At 31.7% G+C, this 24579-nt stretch overlaps 1 protein-coding gene across 4 annotated transcripts; it reads right to left on the bottom strand.

Moving 5' to 3' along the window:
* Window positions 1–4405: 4405 nt before the first annotated feature.
* On the bottom strand, window positions 4406–9626 carry LOC8270562 (elongator complex protein 5). Of its 4 annotated transcripts, none has more exons than XM_015720106.3 (10): window positions 9476–9626; window positions 8423–8831; window positions 8246–8338; window positions 7643–7809; window positions 7460–7506; window positions 5723–5792; window positions 5325–5551; window positions 5125–5214; window positions 4898–4973; window positions 4406–4756 (listed from the first exon to the last, which is right to left on the bottom strand). In XM_015720106.3, the coding sequence occupies exons 2-10, from the start codon at window positions 8587–8589 to the stop codon at window positions 4563–4565; spliced, it is 1131 nt and encodes a 376-aa protein (XP_015575592.1). In that variant the 5' UTR covers window positions 8590–8831; window positions 9476–9626; the 3' UTR covers window positions 4406–4562. The 4 variants fall into 4 exon arrangements, with proteins under 4 accessions (XP_015575592.1, XP_048226259.1, XP_048226261.1 ...); XM_048370302.1 differs by lacking the exon at window positions 9476–9626 and adding an exon at window positions 9268–9458; XM_048370304.1 differs by lacking the exon at window positions 9476–9626 and adding an exon at window positions 9399–9414.
* Between the last annotated feature and the right edge of the window lie 14953 nt (window positions 9627–24579).

Here is a 24579-nt window from a genome sequence, read left to right as displayed (position 1 = left end):
CATGGCTTAACGAAAAGTTGACCGGATCATCTTCCACTACTCTTATATCTACCTCATATGTTCTTAGAGAAATACAATGTAGTCATCTAGCACTACACTTCTCTCTCCAGTGGATCTCCTTAATGGCATAAGTTCTTGAGGTGATTTAGTTTATTCTTCTGGAATAGTTTCTTGAAATGGAGGTTCTCCAACTTTATCTTGATCTGTTGTGTCTTGAACAAAGTCAGGAATAGGATCCTGATCAATGCTAATAACACTTGTAGGAACATCAATTCCTCTTTAAAGACAAAGTCCTTAACTGGATCTCATTGCTTAAGTGCTTTCAACTTCGAAGTAAGATGAGACATCTTTATGATGTACTCTCTGATATTGCCTTTACCCTAATACCTTATTGAAATTGGACTTGTCAAAAGCGTACTAATTTCAACCTTTTAGTTCTTGACAAATTTCTTTCCATTGTCCGCAAGAAAATCCTTAGTTGTTTTTATCTGTTCAGATATGTGTCCCTGAATACTTTTGGAATGACATTCTTCATGATCATCATACACATGCAATTTATTTTCTCCTATCTTTCAACATCCCTCTTTTGATTAGAGGTACTATTATCAGTAAGAGTTGCAAGAGGATCAATCTTTAACGCAAGGTCGAGATCCATCATTCCAAGAACTATCATAGATTTTCTTTCCATGACCTAAAATTAGTACCATTCAACATAGGAATAGAGTTGATATTGGTAGTGATAGTAGCAGGATTACTCATAGCTGAATTGAGAACAACAAACAAAACAAGCTCATATAAGTCTCAAAACAATAATAAATTCAAATAAGGTAATATTAATGAGAGCTTGCTTGGTGTTCATTATTCATTGGGAACTTGAGTAAGGAGTAGCTCTTTTTTTTGGTTTTTATCGATTTTGAAATTTGAAAGCAAGAACCCTTTTCTTTCTATTTGGTATAACTACTTGAGCCGGATGAGAGGAAACTTTCACGTTCGATTTTGAAGGGGGGAGACCTATAGTATAGGAGTATAGGATCCTATCCCAATTTTTCTTTTGCTAGGCCCATAGCTAAAAAACCTACTTTTTTATGATTACGATGTTCATTCGAATACGAAATTCAATCCTGGAAATACAGTATTCCAATATTATTGGAATTCCACTAATATTTTGTCTTTAGATAAAAATATTTACTTATGAATGATATCTTGGTGTAGTAATAAAATATTGATAATAAAGAACATATCAAACAATAAATTTTTTGGACCGATTTATTATTTACATGTAAAACCAAATAACCATCACACATTATTACCACGGGTGCACCAAATAATTACATCAAACATTGAATTTTATTTGGACCGATCAATATTCACATAAGTTACATGCACACAACCGATTATATTTAAAATAAAATTAATTTTAAGAGATGTCACTTTGGTGATGTATTGTTTCAATTAATTCATCTTAATATATTTAAATTTAAAATTGCATCAAATTTGACAGTCAAAATCAACTAAAAAATCAATGGTTAAAATAGTTGACCGGATCAATCCGAACCCTACTCAATTACCTACAAACCCAAAGCGGAATCTATATATCAACAAGTATTATAGTCATTCATCATAAATAAATTATGATATATATAATGCATACTGTAGCATAAATAAATAAATAAACAAAAAGAAAACAAAACATGTCAATAAATGTACTGAATTATTACTTCAGCAAAAATCCATATATATATATAGAATTTGTTAAGGCTACTGTATTTCTTTTCTTTTTGTTTTTTTGTATCGAAAAGAAAATAAACATATTTACTATTAAAATGGATACTGCAATACCCTAAATAGAAAATTAAATCCTTTTCTTTAAATAACTGTCACTAATTATGACATATAAAAGCTATAAAAATAAACAAAAGACTACATTTAATTCATAACACCAACAATGGCCACTATTGCCGAATAGTTACTGCCATTCACTGAAAAAATAGCTCAAAGTTTTCCTTTTGTTTTTTCGTACAATAATGACCATGAAATCATCAAATGGTTAATGAAATAAAAAAAAAATAAAAAATTGTATGCATGCCCTGCACCCACGCCAACAATAATAATAAAAAAAAAAACAATTTTTTCTTTTTTTCTTAAATTCGGCACTAAAGAGAATAGAAATCAGTTCCCCTTTTTTATCATTAATCAAATTAATGAAAAAAAAAACCAAAAAAACCAAAAAATTATTGTTGAATCCAATTATATACATGAATATATTTCCAAAATTGTTCTCAAATCGAAATAAAGTTAAAATAAAAATAATAGATTCAAGAATACCAAAATAATTATATATTTAAATCTAATTTAATTCTTAATTATCAACATGAAGGTGGCTCTAATACCACTTGTTAGGTTAAAATTTTAGGGGAAAACCATCACTAATAATCTCACAGCTAATCACTAAGAATTAATAAATTAATATATATACAGAAGCGTATCTGAATCTATAGCGATTAATTGCTCTCTAGAGACGTGTGGTTAGCTTTCCAGATCAACACGTATTTAGCATAGAGCCCTTTATTATTCTCTGTATTTTCTAACTGATGATAATATACTAGTTTAGAATAAAATTATATGTGTGATATAGGGATCATAACCGCTATATATATAGAGAAAATAAAATCCTAATATTATTTTAAGTTATTTTTATTTTAATCCATCATAAAAATAGAAGTACCTTTAAGTCTCTACATATTAAAGGCATGTATCTTATAAGACAAAGTAGCGCTCAAATTACCTAAACATTATTAGATCACTTTTAACTGGGCTCAACTTTATATGACAACCTGCAAATATAATTATGATATATAAGCCTGATGTTAAAAATATTTTTAAAGTTAAATAAATAATTTATTCTTTATACAAAAAAATAAATAATATTTTAGATATTTATAAATATTTCAATCACTAAAATTCTTTAAGTGAAACGAGAAGCGATCTAAAATATTATTTAATTTATCTATTATTAAATTGAATCCTAAAATTTAAAAATAATCCCACCAAACCAATTGGTTTGGTTTAATTTTTATTGGGTTCAGTTTTTGACATAAAAAGCTCGTTCTATTCACATGGCTTAATTTTGACCAGCAACTCAATTTGGTTAAAATTATATTAAATTAGTCAAATTATAATTAAATTAACAATTTTTACAAAATTGACTAAAATAGTACACTTTCACAAAGATTTAATTGATTTGGTTTAATTTTTATTGGGTTCAGTTTTTGACATAAAAAGCTCGTCCTATTCACATAGCTTAATTTTGACCAGCAACTCAATTTGGTTAAAATTATATTAAATTAGTCAAATTATAATTAAATTAACAATTTTTACAAAATTGACTAAAATAGTACACTTTCACAAAGATTTAGATTTTTTAAGCTATTTGGCCAATTGGGAAATAAACCCTACAATTAGGGAATACATTAGTGGTTGCTTGGTAGACAAACTCCTTAATTGGCTAAAAATTTGAGTCAAAAGAAGAAGAAAGGCCATACTAGCACCTACTCATCTATCTATCTATGCACCCACTTTCACCAGCAATGCGAGCCTACCCTCTCCTCCAAGGCCCACCAATTATTCTTCATCAAGACAGTGACTCTTACCTAATCAAGAACCTGGACTCAAATCCTGCACTGCACCAGCATTCCTTTTAAGGGAAACTGAAATCACCTAAACAAAATATGCTTCAGAGTATTTGGTTCAAAATCTTCTTGGGGATGAAAATCGATATCCTCACTTCTTAAGCTTCAATTACTGCCATGATCATAAAAAGAAGAAATAGTCCATATATTCGGCCCTATGTACTTTTATTTTTTTTGGTTACGAAAATAAGATTACACGAACTTAATTTTATAAAAAAATAAAAATACAAAGATTTAATATAGAAAACTTAAAAATTATTTCTACATATTATCAGCACTTTTAAATTTCACAAATTAAAAATACAAGGATTCAATATCGATAAATAAAAATGCAATGCAAAAATTCGATCTGAAACGTATTAAAAGTACGGGGGCCAAATATGGATTATTTCTAAAAAAAGTATAATCTCTGTATTCACATGATAAACCACCGGATCGTATACAGTTCTGGTTTTCTTTCGTTTTTCTTTTAAGTAATCCGTGCCTTCCATTAGTAGAGAATTAGTAGAGAATAAGTAGAAGTTGAGACCATGTTCCAGCCATTTTTTGACAGAACATCATCTTATAATCAACACTCTTTAACACCTTGTCCATTGGTAACTTCAAAATCATCTGTACTGTGTTAGTGTGACACCAATGCCAGCAAAGTCTACAGAAACAAAACGTTTTCAACTTCAGGCCCATCAATAAAGGAAACAGCAGATACTAGATGCATGTTTGCAGAAACTCAATTTCAATTGCCAAATTGATTCCCTGCTAATCTAGATTTCTAAATTTCATTGATGAACAGGGATAAAAGAGTCAACAATATGTGCCAAAAAAGCTCTATAATTTACAATGTTTGGCAGTCTTGGTCATCCAAGGGCCCCTGTGTTATATGTCCAAATCATCATCTGGATCCTCGTCAGAATCTGGCTTCTCATCATCTGAGTCACGAAAATATATTATCTCACCCACACTGGAGGCCTCATTTCTCTGCAAATTCCCAATGGAAGCAAGTGTCTCCCCATTTTTGTCCTCTGTGAGAGATTTTCGACCATCATAAATTTGTATGGGGTTTCCATTTCCTGTAAGAAAGACAAGCAAGGTTTGAGCTATATGTGTAGGCTAAACTGCAGTGACAAAAATGTGTTTGCAAAGTTTAAGATTAAGCATATCCATTAGCAACTGTAAAGAAAACATCTTTTGTTAAGTCTCATTTTTCACACCTTGGTGCTCAAAAGGCAGTACAACCTTAGCCCTTTCCACCTGCTCCTTTTCTGACAGTTGTAGGCTAAACTGCACCTGTTGAAAGCACCAATTTCATTAAAATAAGTGTATTTGTGCAAGTTCTCTGCTTCATAAGTTAGGTATTACCTTATGTGTATTCATACATTTGGAAGCATGTTTTATTAGTCTAAAAGAATTAGGGAATGCAAAACAAACTACAACTGACCTTGGGGCAAAGACCTTGATTGATTATTGCATCTTCAGAGGAAATAGATGTAAAATTCATTCCTGACTGTTCAATTTCGAACTCTTCACACTAACAGCAGAATCAGAAGAAAAAAAAAAAATTGTTAAAGCAATTGGTCACTTCGCAATTCAGTAAAATGTGTATATAGAGGATAGAGGGCAAGTGGGGAGAGTAATCACCATCACACTAACACGCCCATTTCGGCGCTTGAATCTAACATTAAGCTTTCCTTTTCCAAAATTCTGTTGCAACTGTGAGAGGTTTTCCAAATTCCATCTCTGTCCATTACCAGATCGATTTAGTGGTTCTATACTTGCCACCATAGAGGACATATATTCCAGCATAGATGTCACTCTGACTTCATGAAGGTCTGAATGTAGCAACCAGTAGATGCTAGATATTTGATCTGAAACCAAACTAGAAAATGAAAACTGCAGCATATTAAAGTTGAATTCAATGATACATTCATTGAACTCATTGGTTACTCTGCTATAAGGATGCAGCAACAAGAATTAGTCAAAAGAGAAAAACAGTTCAACAGAGGACAACAATTAGAGAAGAGAAAAGTTTGGTATACCGTGGCTACGAAGGTTGCTTAAAAGTCCTGCAACTTTTGACATAGATGCATCTCTTAACATCTCATTTACCTGGTTAACATTGTGAAGAATCCATTAGAAAGATTACATCTGTTGGGGTTAAGAAAAGGAGAATCTTCACGTACAAAGGTTTGAAGAACATATAATTAAAACATCCAAACAGCTGAACATCACAAAAATAAATAAATTCTGCAGCATTATTACTTCATATATATATATATATTATTTTTTTACTTCCAAAGCAATAATAATATTGCTAATTATAACTGTTATTATTTTAAAGTCAGAAAAATTTAATCACTCAATAAGTCCATCAAATCACTTTAAGTCTAAATTTACTCCAAAATCACACAAGTCTCTTCTTCCTCTTCTTCTTTTTTCTCTTTTTCTTACTTATGACAGAAAAATCTATACAGGTTTTCTGAAAGAACTTATGCAAAGTCAAGGAATGATCATGAACTATTCTAAGTTCAAATATCTGAATATACCGTATATCATCATTGAAAGAACAGAAAGAGGAAAACAAACTTAACTAGATATTTTGCACAAGAAGAAATGCAAATATAACTATACAAAAGGTATGAGAAGAAAAGGCAAAAATGACTATTAAAAAAAGGTTAGATGCCTGATTAAATGCACTAAGCACCCAAATTCAATTACAATATCAAACAAAAAGTTAAAAAGGCTCTAATAGATACTGAAAAAATAAAACACCCAATCTAGCATTACATTATACCTCTTGCCAAGTATCTTGATATACAATTTAATTATATTGCTTTGCATGTCTTAAAATTTGAGATCATATGCAAACTAACAGAAAATTTAACATCTCTTTAAGTCTTCATTGAACTACCTCTGGGAAGAAAGAAAATGATGAAAATTGTTTTTGTTTGCATGATATTATATACTTTATACTGACGAGATGTTTAGAGCACTGAAAAAATTAAAGCCTCATTTCGATCTAAAAATATACCCAACATAATTTCTGTACATTTAATCGCCTTCACTAAATTATGCTATGTCCCAGAAAAGCTAAATATATCCTCAATTTGTAAAATTTGCTTCTGAATATCAGACAACGAATTCAAAAGCTTCACATGTAATTTGAGCAAGTAAACTATGGCCTGCTTATAGATGCATTCTTTGACATCTTCTGCTACAACTTAATCCAAGAGGAATGAGTACACAAAGGAAGCAAAAACATCCATCTACTTTAGCACATGAGAACATATTGATGAATCTCTCACTATAAATTAGGAACAATAAATATGTATTCAAAGCAATTGCTGCCTTTTATTTTTCTGAAAAATGCTTGTCCTCATAGGTTCTGTTGGCAACATACTGGCACAGAGAGGAAGCTTCCTAGCATTGTATTCCAAAAAAAATGAGATGAGAATCTATCCATGAGCTGTACATGTTAAAACTCAAAACTCACGTTCCTAAGGTATTTTCACTACATGAGGGAAGTTTTCATGACACCTGAAAGTCTTCCTACAGAAAATTGATGCTACAATCTATACATATTCAAATTTGAATGCGAATGCGACTATGTAGCCAAAGCAACCATTTACAAAAATACACATCTTCTTGGATTGCTAACTTGCTTGAACTTCATTTAAACCTCGAGGTGAAGGTAATAGCCTAGTTTAGATACTATGAAAATATCAATTGTAAAAATGCTATGATTCAATATTTACATTCATGGGTTAAAGAAATACCGAGTCTATAGCGACCGAGAAACGAGCTTTGCCTTGTCCAACCAATCCTGCAAGCCCAACCACCACGCACCAGTTACATAAAGGACAATACAAAAAAGTATGTGTTATATCAAATACTTCAAACCAATGTTAACATATATTTGACTTAGAAAATGAGCTACAAACTTTCATATAAAAATTTACCTTTTCCCAGTTCAAGAATCAAAGTGTATAAGCTGTCTAGATCCTTCACATCCTTACAAAGGTGAGCCACGCTAGAAGCTTCATGAGAAATATCCATTCTACTTCCAGGCTCCACAAGCTTATCCTTCCACCCAAGAGGATCCGTATAACAATCCAAAATATAAATCCTATATAAATAGTCAAGTTCATGGTTCATAAGTCTCCAAAGATGAATTTATAGTAGAGAAAGCCCTCCCAATAACATTTAGACATTCTGCGATTAAACACACAGAGAAACATGCAAAAGCAAATATCTCCAACTTAGTTAGGCCACTTACTGCTATCCATAAATTAGATTCAGTAAAGAAAGCATTTGTTTATGTTAAAAACAAGCATTTTACTTCAATAAGTCAACAAGAAAAATCTACAATTATATTGCAGTAAGCTCCCATAGAAGAAGAAACATAAAGACACTATGAGATACAGATTTTTGAAAGGGGGTCAATCTGAGTCACAGCAGGCAACATGAGAATACAAGACATTCATAATTTTCCGTATTATCTTTCCTCACTTGAAAGCAGGCAGAAGGTTGAAATATCTACCTGACTTAACTTCAAAACTTACCATTTGTGAGAGGAAGCAACATCAATTTTTCGTCTCTTCAACAAATCTACATAAAATGACGGACTCCGTGTATATGCAAGAACCACAATACCCCTGTATCAAGAATGAGAAGAGCCAACATTAGACCGTGTTGTTTAAGGGGAAGAGGAATTCCAAACAATTTGAAGCTGGACTGACTGGAACTGCGATTTCTGAGCCAAAATGAAGGAGGAGAGTCGGGAGAGCACATGAGCAAACATGTCAAACCCAAATGGTGAAGCAGAAGTATCTTTGATAGTGAGAGCTGGTGCATGCTCCCCTTCTAGAGCTCCATCTCTGAGGGTTCTGCAAATTGATTCTGCCATTTTGCTAGATTTTGGGAACTTGGAAGTCTCTAAAATTGGAAGAAGAATCCTAATTTAGGGCTCTAACAAGATTTAGGGATTCGCAATGAGGTTTTCCACTGTAACAAAAATGCCTTTTGTTTGCTATGCTTCTTACTGTGCAATTTCTACAACTAAAACTCAAAAGTTAATTTGGTTTACTAATCAATCTTTCTAAAGCTTCAATACCAGCCTTGCAACTTCAAATGTCCATTCAGGAAATCCTAAGAACAAAACAACAAATAGGAAGAGTCAACATTAAGTTCCTAAGTACTGAATTGACAACTGATAATTTGAAAAACTGGAGATATAAGATCTAAAAGCCATGATCTCCAACAGAATCAAAGCCTCAAAACAAATAACATGAAACAATTGCACTGCTACAGTAGTTCCTCAAATCCTTGCCATAGTACAGCAGATATTTCTAAAAGAAGAAAATGCCTCTAATTCCACTCTCATCAAGTAGAGAAACATAGAATATAAAATTCCATCCTTCAGGCCACAATTCACAATCAGTCCATCATATAATCTAAATAAAAGAAGAATCAGCAGACTTAAAAACAACCTACTTAATTTTTTTCTTTTTCATTCAATTCTGATACCAACCCATTATCCTAAATAACATATAATAAGGAAAAAAAAAAAAGAAGAAAAAGAAACCTCAAATGTTAAGCTCCATTCGGAGATTGAAGCGTTATTATTCTCTAGTTAACAACTAAAAGCAACAAACTCCATGTTTAAATGTAAACGTACTCAACTAAAAAACAGACACAAAGTCCATTAAGACGTACACAAATACATAATTATAACAGCTCGAATTGAAACACATCTACGCAAATAAAATAAAAGGAAGTAAGCAAGAACAAACCTTAATAAGAAAAATTAAGAAAGCTGCTTGTTTTGAGGTTTATGCTAACTGGCTTTCTGTTCCATAGAAGATGGTATCAAAGAGATGGGCCTGTAATTAGGCGTTATGAATTTAGGCCTTCGAATGGTTTTCTCAGAGATCTTTCCACCCAATAGATTTTTTTAAGAAAAAAACTTTTCAGTAAGATCTTCTGTTTCAAAATTACTGTAATTTAAAAACTTGATTTTCAAAAAGAAAAAATAAAATAAAATAAATATATATATATATATATATTTTCTTCGCAACAATCTATATATAATATTAATTTTTAAAATTTAAAATTTTTTAACATGTATATTTAATTTTTGACATAATTTTTTTTTATTTTGACGGTATATTTATTTTAACACATAAAATTTAAATTTATGTATAACTATTTTTTTACTCGTCATAGCATGATTATTATTATTTTCAATTATAAAATTAAGTTTATCGATCTAATTTAATATATATATTTAATATTAATTTATAATATTTTCTATTACTATTAAATATTTATAATTTTTACTACAATAATAAACATATTATTTTTAAAATATTGATATATTAATTCTAATATTATATAAATTAATACTACTAATATAATTGATATTACTATTTTCTTGAAATTAAAAATTAATTTGTTAATAAATATAATATATAAAAATATTATTTTCTATAATTAAAATTATTATCTAATTAAAAAATTAAAATTAAATTTTTAGTTAATATAATATTAAAATTTATGAATACACTATTTCTTAGAATAATTATATTATCTAATTAGAAAACTAATCATTATCTAATTAGAAAATTAATTTATTATTAATATGTTATTTCTTAAGATTAAAATGAATGTTTAATTAGAAATATAATTAATAAATTAATAGAAAAACTATAAAATTACACATAAGCTTGAATTTTATGTGTCAAAATAAAAATTCTATGTGTAAAAAATCAAGCATAGATGTCAAAAAAATTTAGGTTACATATATATATATATATATATATATATATATATATATATATATATATATATATATTGTAGTTTTTCTATTAATTTATTAATTAATAAGTTATATTTCTAATTAAACACTCATTCTAATTCTAAAAAATAACATATTAATAATAAATTAGTCTCCTAATTAGATAATAACTAATCGTTTATTTATGTGTTGCACGGCCGTTATTATTATTTTGATTATAAAATCAAGTTGATATATACAATCTAATAAATTTTTCTGTATTTAATATTGCTTTGTAGAATTTTAAAAAATAATAACAAACTAACTATTTTTAAACGTTCTTATTCTTTAAAATTTTAAAATTTTGTTAATGCAATATATAAAAATTATTTATTAATTAATTGTAATATTATAAATTAACATATTAGGATAATTAATATTATTATTTTTAGACTTAAAAATATGTTATATAATTAAAAATTTAATATTATTATTAAATATAATATTAGTAATATAATTTAAGATGTAATTTCTTATATTAGAGTTATTATCTAATTACAAAACTAATTTATTACTTAATATAATATTAAAATATAATTACTATACTGTCTTTTAGAATAGATTTAATATTATTATCCTGATTAGAAAACTATTTATTAGTTAATATAATATTAGAATATAATTAATGTCCTACTATTTCTTAGAATAGAATTAGTATTATTATTTGATTATAAAATTATTTATTAGTTAATATAATATTAAAATATAATTAATATTCTATCTCTTACGATTAGAGTCGGTGTTTAATTAGAAATGTATTTTATTAATCAATAAATTAATATAAGAAACTATAAAATTATATATAAACTTGAATCCAATGTATCAAAAGTAGTACACATATCAAAATAAAAATCCTATGCGTCAAAAATTAAGCACATATGTAAAAAAAAATATTAGGATTCAGAAATTAATATATATAAAATAATTTTCTAATTAGACTATATATTAAAAATTTTAATTTCATTTTTATATAAAATTATATTTATATCTACATAATTTAATTTTAATAGTATTGTAAACGTTCATATTGATTTTAATTCATATAAATATTTTATTTATATAAAATGACTTCCATCTAAAAGATGGGTATTGAGCTAGTATATATATAAAAGTAGTGTTTTTCCTTTCTTATTTGGTAACTTATGTGAATTTTAATAATAATTTTCTAAATTGTGAGAATTTTAGTTGTTTTAGAAAATAAAAGAGCATTATAATAAACATTCTATAACATTACTTTCTATATTCCATGAGCCAAGTATATAAGTTTTAAAAATATATTCTTAATTCTTAAAATAGTATATCTATATATCTTTAAGAGAGTATTGTCTTACACATTTATTGTCATAGATATTCTATTTAGCACATATATTTTGCTTGACATAAAATATTAGTATACATCTTAGCTCTTCTTTAGGAGTCAGTTATAAAGTCTTTCAATATACAAATAATCAATTATAATTTTAATGATTTTTTTATTAGTACCATAATATACCATAACTTTTTTGAGGAAAAAAGAACAACTCCTCATCTCTGCTTTTTAAACAGATAAGTTCTTAATATCAACGAAAGTTTTTTTCTTTCAAAAATTCTTCATATGATTGCTCTCTCCTCTTAAATTTTTAAATATATACCATTTGTTCCCATTTTGTTTTGATTATTTTTTTTATTTTCCATTTCTCCAAGTTATTAGTAAATAATTATCTATTCTCACTTTAAAAATGAAGTCATTAGATAACGACTTAAAAAAAATTAATTACTGGTGTAATAAGCAGATGTGAAGATTAATTAAAAAATGTATCTTGTTTATATTCAGTTTTAATCTTTATTTTCCAATTACTGGTATATGACTACAATGCAACCTTTTATTTTCTAAACGGAGCAATGTTGCGTCAAGATAGCATATGAGTCCTGACTTTTTTTCTTGCAAAAGAAGTAATCTTTTTATTTCATTCTTAATCATTTCTTATTTTTTTTATATCTATGTATATATAAAAGTAATATTTTATTCTATCTCCACACTTAAATTTTTTTTATGAATTTTAACGCATTTCTTTGAATTGTAGTAAGTTCTTAGTTTAAACTTTTATGAAAGAACAATTTTTATTTTTTTCTTTCTTCTTTAAAACTATATTAATTTCTAATTAATATTAATATAACTATTCTCATCTCCTCTATTAATTATATATGTTATAAACAATTTTTTATATTCCGCTAATCTTATATCTCATAATCTTTCTTGGGCTAATTTTATGTCTGATGATGTTTCTTTTGATACTAAAAAAGTCATCATTTATCACCGTAACTATTCTAATATAAATTTTATAGTTTCCATCTTCATCTTCATTTTCAATTTTATTTTTATTTTTATCTTCAAAATTAAAGAGTATGTGATAAAGGAGAATGCAAGATATATATATATATATATATATATATATATATATATATATATATATATATATATATATGTATATATATATATGTATATATATATATATATATATATATATATATGAAAGCAAGGCGTTCTCTCTCCTCACTTGAGATCTTTTATAATTTTTAAGGCATTTATTTGGATTGCGGTAAGTTTTTTAGTTTTAACTTTTATGAAAGAACTATTTTTATTTATGTTCTTTCATCTTCAAAACCATATTAATTTTCAATTAACATTAATATAACTATATTCATCTCCTCTATTAGTTATATATATTATTAATAATCTTTGATTTTCATATTGTATTAATTTTGTGTCTTATGATCTCCTTTTTGATAATTGAAAAGTCATTATTTATTACCACAACCATTTTAATATAAATAATCATTTGTCATTCATATATTCCATATTTTTCATCTCCGTCTTTGTTTCAATTTTGTCTTTATCTCCATCTTTAAATAAGATTAACGAGAATGTAAGAAATATAAATTTTGGAATATCATTACAATAATTTGTAACTTTATTTTTAAAAACTCTCGAAAGGTATGCTTAAGAAAATTATTTTAATTCATTTAAGAAGTTTTATGATTACGTACTATTTAGGTTAGTATTTTTTATTTTTTTTGCTTGATTATATTAAAAATTTAATTTAATACCTTAATTTATAAATTCATATATCAATATGAATATCTTTTATGTATCATAGAAACTAATAGTTGTATGGCTAAACAATCTCATTATTAACTATTTAGTTATTTTAAGATTGATTTCTTAATTTTTATATTTTTTAGGACCGATCTCTTATTATTTTATGTTATTTTAAATTTAATTCTTTATATATGTAATGTTTACGATTAAAATTAATAATAGTTCATATGCACCGAAACAAGATAAAAATTACTGTCATTTTGTATGTTTTATAATCCTACCATTTTTCAATTCTCTATTCTACTATATTTTTATATTTTTATATTTTCTTAATTGAAAATCATCTTTAATTACAATAACAATTTTAATTAAGTGAAAAATATATTGATCCTTATGTAAGTTGTTATATAATAATCCACTCTATGGGCGGGCACAAAAACTAATGATAATATATATTAGGTATAATTTTTTGTAAAATGGGATATATTATTATCAATTTAAAAATTTTATTTTAAAAATATGATAATATATATTAGGTATAATCTTTTTTTGTAAAATGGGATATAATATTATTAATTTTGTATGTTTTGTTAAATTTTTGTAATATTGATATCAATTTCTTAAGTTTCGATAGCTATACGTATATTCTTTTGTATAAGTTTATATTTTATATATGCTTTATTAATTTGATATGTATTTTCAAAATCTATATGATATTCAGTTATTTCATGTATATTTTATATATATTCAATTAGGGTTGAGCATAGACTTGGAGATTCTAAACTGTACGAAAAGTATCCAAAACTAATAATATTCGTTAACCATTTAATTTTATCTGAATCTGGTCGTACCAAAATTTTCTTTTGGTATAGTTCTGGATCTTATTAGTTTTTCATGTCGTGAATCATACTGAACCATCTTGTATCATCCCAAATCGATTAACAAAACTAGAACTAATGTAAAATATTTTTTATTTATTTATGTATATAATTATTTTTATAATTAATAAGTTCAAACTTAAAACCAAATATAAAATTCTTATGTCAGAATCCATTTTTCGGATCTAGATATTGAGGGACTTATGAAAAATCCCATGATGAAAGTTACTACTTTTTCAGGTCTCGGGAGACGAAGGACAAGTGCATCCAAGGTTAGGGTGTAGGTTAATCCAACTAAAATCACCTTTTTGAAATCGATTTAGAGTTAATTGTTAAGAAAAATAAAGTTTAAGGATCAAAAGATGGATTTTACAAGTTCGAAGACTAAATTGTAAAATTTTCATAAACTTCCCCTATTTAGAGTCAATCGGCTCATCAGAGAGTCAATCGGCTCTACACAGTATCGATTTGTATTTTCTTAGTTCGATGTCATTTTTTTTACACTTTTACGTCTAGATTCTAGAATGTATTTAACAATAACTGATGTATTTTTAATAATATGTATTTGAATTTTAAAGATTTTGATTTATTGGATATGGTAAATAATTATCAATTCTTTAAAAGGAGTTTTAAATAAAATTGAAGTCTATTTGTTCCTCTAAGGTTTTCTTAAAAATATATCCCTATAAATAGAAAAGAATGACCTAGGGTTTAGGGGCTAACAACAAGGATATTGATTTGAAGGCTGTGATTGAAAACCTTATGTTGATTTTAAAACAAAAGGTTTTTTTTTTTTATAACTAAGTAGCAAGGGTCACTAAAAAAGAATTCAAAATTTAGAAACTTTTATGAAACGGCAAAAGCTTTTTCAATATCTCATCAAGCACTAAATTCCCAATCGATCTTCGATTCAACTACGTCATTATCTCCTGAGACTCGTAGAATAATCAACTACGGTAACAACTTGAGAGTTTTCCAACATCCATCATCATTAACATCACTTTCCCATTAATTTGATTTTCTTGTGTCTTTTACATTTTTAGAAACATGATTAAGATTTCTTTTTGTCATTTTACATATTTGATGTGATTAGAGTTGGATTTCTTATGAATTAATATGTTGCTGATTTTATTGGGTTTGAATATGATAATAAGAATATTAGAGTTTTGAATCTGATAATATGTATACCTTTGAATTTTAAATCTGTAGGTCAAATGAAATATGATTAGTTTATTAAGGTTATATAATTAAGATATGAAATCTGTTATGTTTGTCCATTTTATGTTTAGACTTTTAGGGTTTGCATGACTTTTTAGGGTTTTTGGATTAATTTGATGTTATTTGTATTTTTCATCTTGTTTCTTTTGTGTTCTAATTAATTTTTTACCTTTCGTGCATGTGAAATTGGCTCTGGACATGAGAATTGCAAAAAAATTGTAGAAACTAGCCTAGAGAAGCCCTAAAACCGATCGGCTCAGTGCAGAGCCAATTGGCTCTTCGTTGAGCTGATCGGCTTTACTCATTTCAAACCTGATCTTTTGGGTTTTTATGCGTTTTTGATGTATTTTTAGCGATTTTTTGCATTATAACTTAGTTTTAGGATTTTACTTTACAATTTTTAGTTGTGGGCCGGTTGTAATAACTATATTTACTTTCTGCACTTTATGTTTATTTATTTTGGTTTAATTTATGACAAATAACTATAACATGACTGCTTAATTAAAATGGGACACATATACTTTGGGTTAAAATCGAACCTTACATGAAAGTGTAGTCTATTAGGTTAGTCAATATTAATTGAGCTTAAGTTCTAAAATCAATGTAGACTTAATGGGCTTTACCATATTTTAGTTAGGTTAGTTGGGTCGTTTTAGATTTAGGTTCACACAGTTGGGCCTTGTCATAATAAGTAGTCCATCTAGGATTAAATACTTGGCAAAACATGACTTATAATTGGGCTAGACTAAGAAGGCCTTGTACATAGTCAATTAGTAAGTTAGATTAATAATCTTAATATGGGCTGGGCTTAATAAAAATAGGCTAGACCTAAGTAAACTATATGTGTTATTTGGTGTACTTGTATATGATCTGTTGTGTCTATAGGGAATGATTTGTTAAATAATAAGATTAAAGACTAAGATAAATAAATAAGAAAGTTGGCTTCCGGATCCATGTCTAGATTTATGGCGTAAGCTTCCTTATGGAATTTGAGAAATACCACTTATTAGTAAAGGTGTCCCGATGAATTATCCGGGTGGTGACTCCCATCTCTACGCTAGTCTCAATAACTAGTTAGCATGTTCCCGATTAGGTTGAAGAGCCTTGCAATACTGTAGTTGCTAAAGACACTTGGGTGCATGCTAGAAATTGCCGCCCACAATGGCGACTCCGCTGGGAATAAGAGAAGCTGATTCCAGTGTATGTTTATCTTTAATTTTATTCTTTAACAGATTATTCTTACATCACTACACCATTATCACACACTATGTGCTTTGGTCCCTATAGCCTCGATAGCGTTGGTTAGTGGTTCTTTGGTTCCACTCGAACTCTAGCATTGCAACGCTAGCTAATCATCACTTACAAGTAATGAGTGAATTTCTTTTGTCGTATGGACACTTGAGTGGGAAGATGAGCCAAGGGAGACCACTTTTTACTTGTGGGGCCTTTATCTTTACCCAAGTCTCAGCTTATTGTAATGACCATAGAAATCTCTCTTAGGAACCAAGTATTAAAGGCCTTGATCTAAAATATATGGAATCAGGCCCTAAATCCAACATATGCAGACTTTTATACTTATACTGAGAAATATTATCTTGTTTGTTTTAAATCTGCTTTAAGAGCTTATGGTATGTACGTCGGGCCTACTATCCCTTATTGATAGAAAGCCTAGAGCCACAATCCTAGGGAAGAAAAAAAAAAGATCACCATGGACAGTGTGCAAGAGTAATAAGGTTGAAAGGATGAATTGTATATTGTTGTGTGTGCTAACCCTTTTCTTTTTCTGTCTTTGTGTATTGCATGTGCATCATGCATCTCACACATCGCATGCATCACATTATCCCCTATCTTTTAGCCATATAGATTCTCCTGTGGGTTGGAAAAGGCAAAATAGTGGAAAGCTGGAAAGGATACCTATTTCTTCAAGAATCCGGGCTATGTTAAAACATCTTGAAAGCCCAAGATATCAAGCTACTGAAACTACATTTGAAATAGCCAACAAAAGAGCTAACGAGCAAGGAGTTGAGATCCTTAAGAATGCCGTCATCAATGATTTGAGGGGTGTGATTCGTGAAGAGCTCCAACAACTCTTGGCTGGGATGGCTGCAAACTAAGCTCCACCTGCTACTCCTATTGCACCAACTGATCCCCCTATTATATTGATCCGACTATAGTTGCTGCCGTAACTACTGTTGCCACTGCAGTTGCCACTACTGCCGCTACTAATGCCAATGTTCAAGATCCAACTAGGAGGGGAGTGGCCTAAAATTTTTAGGGCTTTGATGAATTTATGCTAGACCAGGCTAAGAGGGAGACCGCCTATGCTACCAATAAAGTTGTAAGTGGCTTAAGTGCTAGGCTTGACAAAATGCAAGGCATGTTGGAAATTAAAGGTGTCACGACCCGATCTGTGGATCCGTGACCGGCACTAGGGAATGGGTAGACTTAAGGCCACCAAATCCCGTAGTAAGCCTTACTAATCGATTTTTAAATAAAATGCTTATAACAATATAATATTAATCATGTCTGGCCTATTATACACAAATCTAACTGGTCATTGATAACATTTCACATCCATTATAGACAAGGATAATCATAACAAATAAAAAATACAATAAGCCTGATGAAGAAAGAAGTTGAGCTGTCAAAATGCAAGAGGGCGAAGAACTCTAGCTGTCACCTGAAATATAAAATTGAGAAAGTCAATCTCGAGAATGAGTTAAAATCATATAACCCTACAACTATTGCAGTCTCCTCAATAAAATAATATTCATTAACTCAATATATCGTGCCATGGTGTATCAAAATACGAGGCATGCCATAATTTATAAAGAAAATATATTTAAAGACTTATGGGATGAGTGGCTCAATAGAACACTAACCCAAAATGCTAGTAGCCTTTCGGCTCTCTTATTCCAATAGGTCTGGCGCCTAGACAACGAAGCTCAACTAGGATCCTTACATCCAGCTTGGACTCTTGTTCCCCAATTAAGCCAGCGCCCAAAGAGCATTGTTCGACCAGGGACCTTTCTCCGGCAGTCAAGCTTTCACAGCCCAGAGAGTTATACTCGACCATGGCAAAATCCAAAAAGAATATCCTTTGTTACCTGTCTCTGATTATTATCGGAGCGCATGCGGTCCTGATGTAACCCATCAGATGACATGTTCTACAGTCACCTCATCCCAAAGTCACAATCATAATATATATATATATATATATATATATACATATATATATATATATATATATATACATAATAAATGTATATATATATATACATAATATATGTACATATTATATGTATATATAGATATTATATGTATATATATATATATATGTATACATATATGTATACATATAATATTTATATATACATATTATATCTATATATATATATATATGTATTATAAATAAACTATTCATAGGCAACATAATTTATTTGATTACATCCTGAGAAATAAAGTTTAGTGATATCAGGTAAAGCAAACATGCAAAATATCTGTAGAGCTAATAATAATAGTATTAAAATAAAATTATTTAAATATCATAAATAACGAGATAAATTAACTAATAATAATATTAATATTATTCGTAATGATTATCAATTAAATAAAGTTTACTTATAATAACGATAATGATAATCATCCATAAATATTAATCATTAAATATCGCATGAAATCTAGACATGCCAATGTACAGCGATTATATGACTTTAACTCACAGTTCTGTCGCGCTCCGCAGTCTGCTCCTACGCCTCGGGTGGAGTTGGCGGGATAGATGGATTATCTATTCACGAAAACACTTAGTTAATGGACATTCGTAAATTTTCCTAGGCCTGGACCTCTAGATTAGACTGCCTAAAATTATTTTAGACTCAAGAATTCTGCCGAAAAATTGGCAGGACCTCCTTTAAATACGAACATTTACCCCCCGTACAGCGGGTCCAGAACCTGTTGAAACACTTCAAATAGTCTGTGATTAATTAACAGGAGTCGGGCCACTAAAACTGCATTATTTTTTCCGACTTCGCAACACACTATAAATCACAATTAATTTCAAATTATCCACAATTAATAATTAATAGCAACAATATTTTTCTAAGATTACAACATAATTTTTGAAGTCCAAATAAAATTATATCGAGCAGAAATTTTAAAATTTCGCGCATCCGAAAAACACCGGAAACTGGTTCTGCCAACGATGTCAGAATTTAAATCCGGAAGTGCCTACGTGAAGTTCAAGTTGCGGGAAGTCCGAAAACACAAGAGTTTCGGCCGGAAATTCACCGGAAGGCACCGGATCAGGGCTGGAAAGGAGCTGCTCCGGTGAAGCTTGACTGAGGCTGCCGGCGAGGATTTCACGGCTAGGAAGCTCGGCCCAGGGGTTTCCGGTGGTGGGGAGCTCGAATCCGGCGTCGGATGGCCGAATGGGCATCGACAAGAGGGCAAAACAGCAACGGCAGCTCGTTTTCCTTGGTCAACATCGCTGCGGGAGAAAAGAGAAGGGGAGGGACCATGCAGCAATAGGAGGAAGGGAGAGGGAGGAAGAGGGCAGTCAGAAGGGAGAGAAGGGGAGGAAGAGGGAGGAAAGGGAAGGAAAGGAAAAAGAAAGGAGGGGGGAGGAGGAAAGAAAAAGGGAGGAAAAATATTTATTATTATTATTATTTATTTTTGGGTATTACATTCTATCGCCTTTAAAAGAAAATTCGATCTCGAATTTTAAAAGAAACACGACTTATCTCATGATTGGAACAAATGAGGGTAAAGACACCTCATTTCCTGCTCGGTCTCCCAGGTATACTCTTCTGACGAATGGTTCCACCACAATACTTTTAGCATCAAAATAACCTTGGAACGCAGTTGACGAACTTGAGTATCCACGATTTTGACTGGCTGCTCCTCGTAAGTCAGATCTTCACTTACTTCCATATATTGAGGCTGCAACACATGTAAAGGGTCCAAAATGCACTTCCTTAATATTGATATGTGAAATACCGGATGCACGTGCGAGAAATTTAGCGGCAAGTCCAGCTTGTATGCCACCTCTCCAATTCTGTCTATAATCTCAAAGGGTCCCACAAATCAAGAGGCCAATTTTCCCTTCTTGCCAAACCGCATCACACTACGTATACGAGACACCTTCAAGAACACATATTTCCCAATACTGGACTCCACGTGCTTCCGCTTTGGATCCGCATAACTTTTCTGCCTACTGAAAGCTGTCTTGAGACCCTCGCGGATAATATGAATCTTTTCTAAAGTGATCTGAACCAACTCTGGTCCTGCTAACTTCCGTTTGCCAACCTCTTCCTAACACAGATGAGATCTGCACTTCTGGCCGTACAAAGCCTCATCAGGTGCCATCTCAATGCTCGCATGGTAGCTATTGTTATACGCGAATTCAATCAACGGTAGGTACCAATCCTAATGACCACCAAAATCTATCACGCACATCTGAAGCATATCCTCTAAGGTCTGAATATTCCTCTCCGACTGTCCGTACGTCTGGGGGTGAAAAGCTGTACTAAAATCCAATTTGGTACCAAGCTCTTCTTATAGCATTTTTTAAAACCTCGAAGTGAACTGCGGTCCTCTATCTGACACTATGGAAATAGGACTGCCATGAAGACTGACAATTCTCTCAAAATACACTCGTGCATACTTAGCCATAGAATAAGTAGTCTTCACCGAAAGAAAATGCGCTGACTTAGTCAATCGGTCCACAATCACCCAAATAGAATCATAACTGGCTGAAGTTTTAGGTAAACCCGAACCAAAATCCATAGTAATCCTTTTCCATTTCCACTATGGTAGGGGAAGCAGTTACAATAACCCTGACAGCTTATGATGCTCTAATTTGACCTTCTGACACGTCAGACACTTGGAGACAAACTCTGCCATATCCCTCTTCATTCCATTCCACCAATAATTTCCTTTCAAATCATGATACATCTTGGTAGAGCCCGGATGCACGTTGTAAGCTGTACAGTGAGCCTCTTCTAAAATATCCTTTATGAGATTATCCACATCGGGAACACATAGCCTAGTGCCCATCCTGAGAGTACCATCATCATCTATAATAAAATCAATAGCTCGACCCTTCTGCACTTCTTCCAAGATTTTCCGTAACTGTGGGTCTTGATTCTGAGCTAACATGATTCTGTCAACGAGTACAGACCTAATCCTGAAATGTGTTAACAATGCTCCCGATTCCATTACCTCCATCTGTAGCCCTTGGTCGTACAGTTCGTGCAACTCTCTAGTCAGGGGTCTATTCACTGCACTGATATGAGCAAGACTATCTACCAACTTCCTACTCAAAGCATCTGCCACAACATTCGTTTTACCTGGATGGTAGAGAATATTACAATTATAATCTTTCAGGAGCTCCAACCATCTCCTCTGTCTCATATTCAATTCCTTCTATTGAAAAATATACTTCAAGCTTTTATGCTCCGTATAAATCTCGCATGTCTCACCATTGAGGTAGTGCTTCGAGATCTTTAAGGCAAAGACTGCTGCTGCCATCTCCAAATCATGAGTAGGGTAATTCTGTTCATGCTTCTTCAATTGCCTAGATGTATAAGCCACTACCTTACCATGCTGCATCAGGACGCAACCCAAACCTACTCTGGAAGCGTTGCAATACACTATGAATCCATCAGTCCTAGAGGGTAAGGTCAACATTGGAGTTGAAGTCAAATAGTCTTTCAACTTCTGGAAACTTCTTTCACATGCATCAGTCCACTAGAACCTGCCGTTCTTCTAAGTCAGCCTAGTCAATGGTGCTGCTACCCTCGAAAAGTCCTGCACTAATCGATGGTAGTAGCCTGCCAATCCTAGAAAGTTACGCACCTCAGTCACAGTGGTTAGTCTCTGCCAGTTAGTCACCACCTCCACTTTCTTGGGGTCCACTTGGATAACCTCTCTAGAATCAATGTGTCCTAGAAAAGCAACGCTTTCTATCCAAAACTCGCACTTGGAGAACTTAGCGTATAACTGATGTTCCTTCAACGTCTGAAGTACCATCCTTAGATGCCACGCGTGCTCCTCTTTACTTTTGGAGTACACCAAGATATCATCAATGAATACAATGACAAAACAATCCAGAAACTGCTTGAACACTCGATTCATCAGATCCATGAAAGCCGTATAAGCATTAGTGAGCCTAAATGACATTACCAAGAACTCATAATGCCCATAATGCATCCTTAACGTCATCTTCTTAACGTCATCTTCGACACGTCTTCCTCATGGATCCTTAACTGGTGATACCCCAATCACAAATCAATCTTGGAGAAGTATGTGGCTCCTTGAAGCTGATCGAATAGATCATCGATATAAGGAAGTGGATACCGGTTATGAATCGTCGCTTTATTTAGGTATTGGTAATCAATGCAGAGGCGCAAAGTACTATCCTTCTTCTTCATAAACAGAATAGAAGCATCCCATGAAGACGTACTGGGTTTGATAAAACCCTTATCCAGGAGGTCCTGCAACTGCTCCTTTTAACTCCTTTAACTCGGCTAATGTTATTCGGTAGGGCGACAAGGAAGTAGGTGTTGTACCCGATACCACGTCGATGCAGAACTTTATCTCCCTATTGGGCAGTCATCCTAGTAGCTCTTCTGGAAATACATCAGGAAACTCGCAAACCACCTAAACGTCCTCAACACCACCTTTTCTTGCCGAAGTATCCTTGACTAAAGCTAGATATCCCTGACATCCACGATAAAGTATTCGCCTAGCTGTAATAGCTGGCACGAGATTCGATGGAATAGGTACCTGCTCGCCTTTAAAATGGAACTCTTGAGTCTCTGGGGATTCAAAACGTTACTTGTTTCTCCCAACAGTCTAACATGGAAAAATGCATAGCCAATCAATCCATTTCTAAAATTACATCAAAATCCATTACATCCAACATAATTAAGTTAGCAACCAAATCTCGACCCTCAACTGACACCGAACATGATGGAAACACAACATTAGTCTATAAAGCATCACTTAATGGCGTAGTGACTGACATCGGAACTTGAAGTCTAACGGGCTGGACATCCAATCTTAAAAAAAACTAGGCGATACAAAAGAATGGATAGCCCTAGGGTCTAATAAAACTCTAGCTTCAGAATAGCAGACATGATTAATACTTAACACCATAGCATTTGAGGCTCGCGCATCTTGATAAGTAAGGGTGAACACTCTCACTTGCCTACGGCCTGACTGCTGAGAGCCTGAAGCTTGACTTTGAACTCTGTTTCCAGATTGGCCTCCCATAGATCTACCTCCAATACCACGCCCCTGTTGGCCAATAAACTGAGATTCACCTTAAAAATATCTCGGAGCTAATGGAAAAGCTGGTCAGGTCGCACTGGCGGACGAGCCTTGAGGAAAAGCTGGTTGACTAAAGTAGCGAGGGCATGCTCGAGCCATATGACCCATCTCGCCACACTTGAAACAGGTTCTGCTGGAAGCTAGGCACGGTCCCTGATGTCCGCACATCTGACAGATGTTGGCTCCAGAACTAGAGTTGTTGTAGCCTGAACTTTGCCCACTACCACTAAAGCCCTGTCCTGGTCTGAATCCTCTACTACCTTTTCGGTTGTGTCTACCCTTTCTGTGGGCATAGTAGCCTCTCTGCCTGACCTGCTGGTCGAAACCTCTGGAGTAGCCTCCACTGCCGTAGTATGGCACAATTGGCTGCGCACTAGACTGACCCTCAATTCTGGTCTTTTTTTCCTGCCATCATCAGTCCCTTGGCCAAATCCTCGCAGGGTCATCTTCATCTGTTTGGCCATGTCAGTCACTTGTAGGAAGCTGCTCCTCTTAAACTGAACCAAGGAGACAAACTCTGGACCCAGTCCTGAAACATACTTACTGTTCTTCTGC

Source organism: Ricinus communis, chromosome 1, assembly GCF_019578655.1.
Source record: "Ricinus communis isolate WT05 ecotype wild-type chromosome 1, ASM1957865v1, whole genome shotgun sequence".
Taxonomy (NCBI): domain Eukaryota; kingdom Viridiplantae; phylum Streptophyta; class Magnoliopsida; order Malpighiales; family Euphorbiaceae; genus Ricinus; species Ricinus communis.
This window is presented reverse-complemented; position numbering and strand designations above follow the sequence as displayed.